This window comes from Rhipicephalus sanguineus, chromosome 6 (assembly GCF_013339695.2).
Source record: "Rhipicephalus sanguineus isolate Rsan-2018 chromosome 6, BIME_Rsan_1.4, whole genome shotgun sequence".
Classification (NCBI taxonomy): Eukaryota; Metazoa; Arthropoda; class Arachnida; order Ixodida; family Ixodidae; genus Rhipicephalus; species Rhipicephalus sanguineus.
The window spans coordinates 12,651,600-12,658,459 of NC_051181.1; the positions used below are offsets into that span (position 1 = coordinate 12,651,600).

General features: G+C 54.0%; 1 protein-coding gene across 1 annotated transcript; it reads right to left on the reverse strand.

Moving 5' to 3' along the window:
- Window positions 1–461: 461 nt before the first annotated feature.
- On the reverse strand, window positions 462–4,879 carry LOC119395985 (uncharacterized). Its single transcript, XM_037663015.1, has 3 exons — window positions 4,520–4,879; window positions 1,722–4,400; window positions 462–1,178 (listed from the first exon to the last, which is right to left on the reverse strand). Exons 1-3 carry the CDS (start codon window positions 4,877–4,879, stop codon window positions 462–464), a joined length of 3,756 nt encoding a protein of 1,251 aa, XP_037518943.1.
- Window positions 4,880–6,860: the final 1,981 nt, after the last annotated feature.

The window sequence follows — 6,860 nt, forward strand, 5'->3', positions numbered from 1 at the left end:
TGGTCACTGCAGAAGTCTTTCAGACTGGAATTTGCGTGATTTCCGAGCTCTCTTGCGCTGTGATGGAAGGCTAGTGCGTTGTCCGAGTATATGGTGGATGGTATTCCACGACGGGAGATAAAACGACGAAATGCTGCGACAAAGCTGATGGCAGTCGTGTCCGTTGTGAGTTCCAGGTGTAGAGCGCGTGTTACAGCGCATGAGAAGATGGCTATGTAGGCTTTAGAGCGAGTCTTCTTCGCTGCATGACAATAAAGTGGTCCGCAGAAGTCAACTCCGACAACCGCAAATGGGCTTGCTTCAGTAATTCGGTCTTTTGATAATGGCGCTGTGGGTGCTGATTCCGGGGCAATCTTGCGTCGTCGGCACATCAGACAGCCTTTTAATGCGGACTTTATGGTTTTGCGACCTTTCAGCACCCAGAAGCGCTCACGTAATTCGGTGAGTGTGTGCTCGACACTTCAGTGAAGCATTCGTTCATGAGTAGAACGAATTAGCAACTCAATGACAGCGTCGCCACCAGGAAGCACGATAGGGTGACGGAGGGACATGATGCCGGGCAGAAGTTGGAGGCGCCCTCCAACGCGTATGAGTCCGTCGTCATCGATGAACGGACGCAGAAGTAGGAGATGGGAGGAAGTGGGCACCGATTTTCCAGCCGACAGTGCCGCAAGGTCGTCAGGGAAGTGCGAATGCTGGACTTGCTTGATCCAGTAATGTTCAGCTCGTGCGATTTCTTGGGCATTGAGCGGTCCGACTGTCGATGCTCGCCGTGTTGCTGCGTTGTCGATGAAACGGTAGATCCACGCCGTTACTCGAAGAAGGCGTGAGTACCGGCTGTAGTCGGTGACCTTGAGTAATGCTTGTCGTTGGCCAAGGTTGACGACGCATTCGGCCTCAGGTACTACTTCTTCAGCGGTTAAAATGGGCTTTGGGCATCTCCCGTCATCCTCCCAGGCGTGCTTGGGAATAGCGAGCCATGAAGGACCTCTCCACCATAGAGATGAACGAAGAAGCGCGACCGCAGTGATACCTCTTGTCAGTAGGTCGGCCGGATTTTCCTTGCCTTTGCAGTGCTGCCACTTGTGGCCCGCTGTATGCTGCTGTATTTCTGCGACTCGGTTTCTGACGTAGACGTCGCGGCGCCCTGGGTCTTGTGACATCCAGTGGATGGCAGTCTGGGAGTCAGTCCAAAAAAACGGTCTTGTCTTTTGGAAACATGGTATGTTCTTTATGTGGTTGTAGATGCGGGCCGCTGTAAGACAGGCTAGCAGTTCCAACCGAGGCAGAGAGATAGCTTTCAGTGGTGCAATTCGCCCCTTGCTCATAAGAAGGTAAGTACTGCGTTCTTGCGAGTGCATTGACTCAGCACACACGTAGACAGCTACGCCGTACGCCCGCATGCTAGCATCTGCGAAGACGTGTAGCTCGGTGGTTCTAATTGGATGTCCTAGCGCCCTGTTGACTTGTCGTGGCAGGCGAACCTCGCGTAGCGTCGGGAGCTCGGAACACCAGGCGTTCCATGCTATTAGCTGTTCTTGCGGTAGTGGGTAATCCCAAGGATGCTTTAGTTTCCAGAGATCTTGAAAAATCAGTTTGGCTCGAACAGTGAACGGCGTGAGGAAGCCGAGAGGATCGTACAAGCTAGCGAATCCTTAGAGCGTTGTTCGTTTTGTGGTGGGCATAGTTGATACCAATTTGATGACGTGGTCGGCGCTCACGATAACGATATCAATGTGTCTTTCCCAGGAAAGCCTGAGGACCTTCATTCTATGTGGATCGCCACCTTCATCTTCCAATGACAATCGGTCCGTCCGGAACTGTTCTCTTAGCAAGGAGCTGTTTGATGCCCACTTACGAAGCTCCATGCCGGCGTCCGCTAGAATGATCCTCGCTTCCGAGTAAATCCGTTGAGCCGTCTGCAGGTTGTCCGCACCGACCACTAAATCATCGACGTAAAGTGACTGTCGGAGGCGTTCCACTGTTTCGGGGAATCGCTCTTCGGATATTCGTAAATGGTGATGTAACGTTGCTGTTAGGAGAAAAGGGCTGAACTTGGCGCCGAAGGGCAAGCGGGTCATTCGCCAGTGAACGATTGGCGGAAATGGTTCGTGTTCCGTCGGGAGATGAGCAACCCATAGGAAGCGCAGCGCATCTCTGTCCTCCGGGCGAATGCTGATTTGAAGGTACGCCTTCTTAATGTCAGCCACCATGATTATTGGATGCATTCTGAAGTTGAGCAAAAGTTTAAGTAAGTCGGCATCCATATTAGGCCCCTTCATGAGCACGTTGTTCAAGGATGGTTGACCAGGAGCGTGAGATGATGCGTCAAAAACAGCCCGAAGCTTGGCGGTGACGGCATCATGACGAATTACTCCATGATGCGGCATGTAGTACGTGTTGGGCTTGGGAACCGTGTCGTTGTCTGGAACTCGTTCTGCGTGGGATTCATTGAAGTATGCCTTGATGGTGTCGTCATAACGAACAAGATCTGGTTGCTGTCGGAAGCGACGGAGCTGCATCAGGAGCCGCTGTTTAGCGAGGTCGTAGTTGCTTTGGCCAGTTTCCAGACCAGGCTCCCCAAGAAGAAGGGGAACCTCGTAGCGCTCTCCTTTCTTGGACACGTCATCTTCGAACAATTCAAGGGCGTTGCTGTCGCTTTGGCTGCCGTCACGACTGTCTTGCACACCTAGAGAGCCGATGCACCATAAGTTGGCAATTCGCATGTCCATTGCGGTATCGCTTTCAGTGGCTTCTTCGAGAGCAATTAAGAGAGAAGTAGCTCGCGTTCTCGATCCTTGCGCTAGGTTGCTCAGAGTACCCTGAATGCTCCATTCAAAAAGGGTTTCTGCCGCCGTTATCTGAGGGGAAAGCCGTGTTATCTGCCCGGTTGCCACGTCCCAGTAGATGTCCGATCCTATTAATACACTGATCCCGTCCTCCCGGAATGTTGTCGCTTCTGGACGTGCATCAGCCGGGAGCATACCTTGCCGTGTCACCATGGTGGCGAGCTCGCCGTCTGCTGGTGGACTTGTCACTGGGCTGATTTCTGGTATTGCCAGAGCTTCTATTGTGGTCTGGTTACTGCTATGTTGGCTCCGAAGCGTCACCGCAACGCGCTCACAAGTCAGAGTCGCGGGACGTTGCGTTTTCCCGAAAGTGAACAAAGTAAGACGCTCAGTTCCTCGAACGGGACAATTCAAGGCACGAGCGATGTCCTGCCTAACGAAAGAGCGTCCACTTCCTGTGTCGAGCAGGAAGCGAACCAGCACTGTCTTTTCTGGCGCGATAGACCATGCCCTGCCAGTCTGCAGCAGCACGGGCGTGAGACCAGCGCCGCTAGTTGACACTGAAGTTGCTCGAGATGGGGTTGTGGCAGACCCTGATGCGCGATCTTGTGGTGCCGAGAGGTTGCCGGTACGCTGTGACCGGTTCCTGACGTTGTTGATATCGCATAGCGAAGTCAAATGCCGTCCAGCGCATTGGTGGCACTGCAGGGACCTGGAGGTTCGGCAATCGTTGGCGAAGTGGTTGCGCTTGGCGCAGCGGAAGCACAGCTTGTCCACCAGAAGCCGCCTCCGTTTCTCTTCCGGATTGAGGCGTTCGGAGCACTCCTGAATAGCGTGTTCGGACGAGTTACACAGCAGGCAGGGGCGTGAGTAGGGGGGTCGACCTTCAGCTGATAAAGCTGCAGCGGATGGCAGGGGTGGTTGTGGTGGCCGGAATTCTCGCTGCGGATGCCGCCAGCTTGTGGACGATGTCGCTTCCTCGAGGCCGCTTTCCTCCCGTATTTCTATCTGAACTCGAATGAAGTTCATCAGGTCTTTCACTTGTTGTGACTGGGCTCCTTGAGATACATCAGCGTTTTCCGCTAGCAGGGCTTCCTTTTGCCGCTGACGATACAGGATGCTGAGGTCCGGAGGCAACGCCTTCAAGAGGATGCGCCGCAGAACCGTGCAATACTCTCCTGAAGACACTCCGATACCTTCCAGTGCGTTGATGCGAAATGCTGTCTCGTCATGGAGATTCCTTAATTTGGCCACGTCTGCTGAGCTTCGAACTGGCGCGACAGACAGCAAACTGTCGAGATGATCGTCGATTAGCATGTCGCGACGGCCGAAACGGTCGGACAAGATCTGAATGGCTACGTCGTAATTAGCTTCGGCGAGGCAAATACCTTGGATGGCTGCCTTGGCTGCCCCAGTCAGGTAGGTCAACAGGTATTTGAATTTGTCGATTTTCGGGATCCAGTCGTTGTCATGAATGCTGACTCGATATCGGTCCCAAAATCCTTGCCACTCGCGCCGCTCACCGGCAAAACTTGGGATGTGCAGTTTGGGCAAGGCGATGCGAGATGGCGGCGTTGCAATTGAGAGGCCGTGCGAAGGTGAATTTGCTACCTGCGTCGATGTCTATGCGAGAGGCTACTGGTAGGACTTGCGGTAACAGGGACGGATGCGGGTGGCGTCGGGGGCCGCGGCGCGGTTGCGCGGCGAACTCTCGTTTGTGCATGGCTGACTTTCTCCTCGTACTCGTAGGCGGTAGTCAGGTCTGCTTCCAAGTCATCATCGTGAAGTGCGGCCTGGATTTCACTGTCGAAGTGGATGAGTTGAGCGTTCTTTACCACGATTAGGTCGAGGATCTCCTGGAGCCTGCCAGCCGGGGTGGTCGAATCTGCGAGCAGGGCGTCGAGTGTTGATAGGGCTTTGGTGATGGCGGTTCGGACGAAGCCGGGTTTCGGCACCAGAGCGAATGTAACGAATAGACGAAGAGAGAAACAGAACCCGGCCGTCTGGCTGTATCGAAGGATTAGTACCAACTGAGCGTGCCAGCGCCCGTGGTAGTTGCTCGTGAGCCTCTCGCCCCTTCTTCCTTCCATATTTCACAGCGCAAGACAACACAGTAAGGAACACAAACACAAGACACACGTGTCTTGTGTTCCTTACTGTGTTGTCGTCTTGCGCTGTGAAATATGGAAGCTAGAAACCAACTCGCCCAACATATTACCTTGTGGCCCTTCTTCCTCTTTTATTTGTAACACAGGCCATTAGTCTGAGGGTGGTAGGCGGTGGTCCGGCGGTGGATTGTCTGGCTGTACCTCAAGATCGCCTGAGTTAGCTCCGCAGTAGACGCCGTACCTCTGTCGGTGATGAAGACCTCTGGAGCGCCATGACGCAGAATGATGTCTTCAACGACCGACTTCGCTACCTCGGCGGCACTGCCTCTATGTAGGGCCCTTGTTTCGGCGTAGCTGGTCAGGTAGTCGGTAGCTACGACGATCCACTTATTACCACTAGTCGACGTTGGGAACGGCCCCAGTAAGTCCATCCCGATCTGCTGGAACGGTCGCCGAGGTGGCTCGATCGGCTGAAGAAAGCCCGCTGGTCTTGTAGGCGGTGTCTTGCGTCGCTGACAGTCTCGGCATGTCCTTACGTAGCGAGTGACGTCGGCGGCAAGGCGCGGCCAGTGGTACTTTTCCTGCATTCTTGCCAGCGTTCGGGAAACACCGAGGTGTCCTGCTGTCGGGTCGTCGTGCAGGGCCTGGAGGACTGCTCGTCGCAATTCTGAAGGCACCACGAGAAGGTACTTGCCCCAAAGTGGTGACAACTTCTTCTTTTGGAGAACGCCGTTGCGTAAGAAAAACGACGCCAGTGCTCGCTTGAATACTTTCGGAACGACGGCGGTCTTGCCGTCGAGGTATTCCATAAGGCCCCTGAGTTCCGGGTTGGATCGCTGTTGTTCAGCGAAGTCGTCAGCACTTATGGATCCCAAGAAGTAGTCATCATCCTGGTCGTCTAGCGGCGGCGGGTCCACGGGGGCACGAGACAGGCAGACGGTGTCAGAGTGTTTTCTTCTGGACTTGAAAACGACGGTAGTGTCGAATTCTTGAAGTCTCAAGCTCCATCGTGCGAGACGACCTGAAGGGTCCTTCAAGTTACCTAGCCAACACAGGGCGTCGTGGTCGCTCACATCCTTGAAGGGCCTGCCGTAAAGGTAGGGGCGAAACTTTGATGTAGCCCAGATTATGGCTAGGCACTCCTTTTCTGTCGTACAATTGTTTCCTTCCGCCTTTGATAGCGACCGGCTAGCATGGCTGATTACCCTTTCCAATCCGTCAGTCCTCTGCACAAGGACGGCGCCGATTCCTACATTGCTTGCGTCTGTGTGCACTTCTGTTTGGTCGTATTCGTCGAAATGCGCGACAAACGGAGGCGTCTACAGGCGTCGTTTTAGTTCTTGAAATGTTTCCTCCTGCGGCATTTCCCACTTGATTTCGACGTCGGTCCTGGTAAGGTTGGTAAGTGGCTCGGCGATGCGGGCAAAGATTTTGACGAACCGCCTGTTATAGGCGCACAGTCCGAGAAATCGACGCAGGGCCTTCCTGTCGGCAGGTGGAGGGAATGTAGCAATGACCACTGTCTTCTGCGGGTCAGGGCGTACTCCAGACTTGCTTATCACGTGTCCCAAGAAGAAGAGCTTCTCGTACGCAAAGCGACACTTTTCTGGCTTCAGGATGAGTTCGGTGCTCTTGACTGCTTGAAGTACAGCTTCAAGCCCCCGTAGGTGTTCGTCGAAGTTTGAGGCAAACACAGCGACGTCGTCCAAGTACACGAGGCAAGTCTGCCACTTCAAGCCAGCCAGTACTGACACGTTGGAAAGTAGCGGGTGCCCAGCAAAAGACCAAAGGGCATGACCTTGAACTCGAACAGGCCGTCTGGTGTTATGAAGGCAGTCTTTTCTCGTTCTCTCACGTCGACTTCGATTTGCCAGTAGCTGGTCTTGAAGTCCATCGACAAAAAATACTTGGCGTTGTGGAGTCGATCTAGGGCGTCGTCTATTGTAGGAGAGGGTGTAGAATA

Excerpts from the sequence above, each read along its gene's own strand:
- LOC119395985 (XM_037663015.1), bottom strand. The coding sequence starts at position 4,879 with ATGGAAGGAAGAAGGGGCGAGAGGCTCACGAGCAACTACCACGGGCGC. Across the intron at positions 4,401-4,519 it reads CCTACGAGTACGAGGAGAAA|GTAGCAAATTCACCTTCGCA; the intron begins GTCAGCCATGCA and ends ACATCGACGCAG. Across the intron at positions 1,179-1,721 it reads GACACATTGATATCGTTATC|ACTGCCATCCACTGGATGTC; the intron begins GTGAGCGCCGAC and ends ACTGACTCCCAG.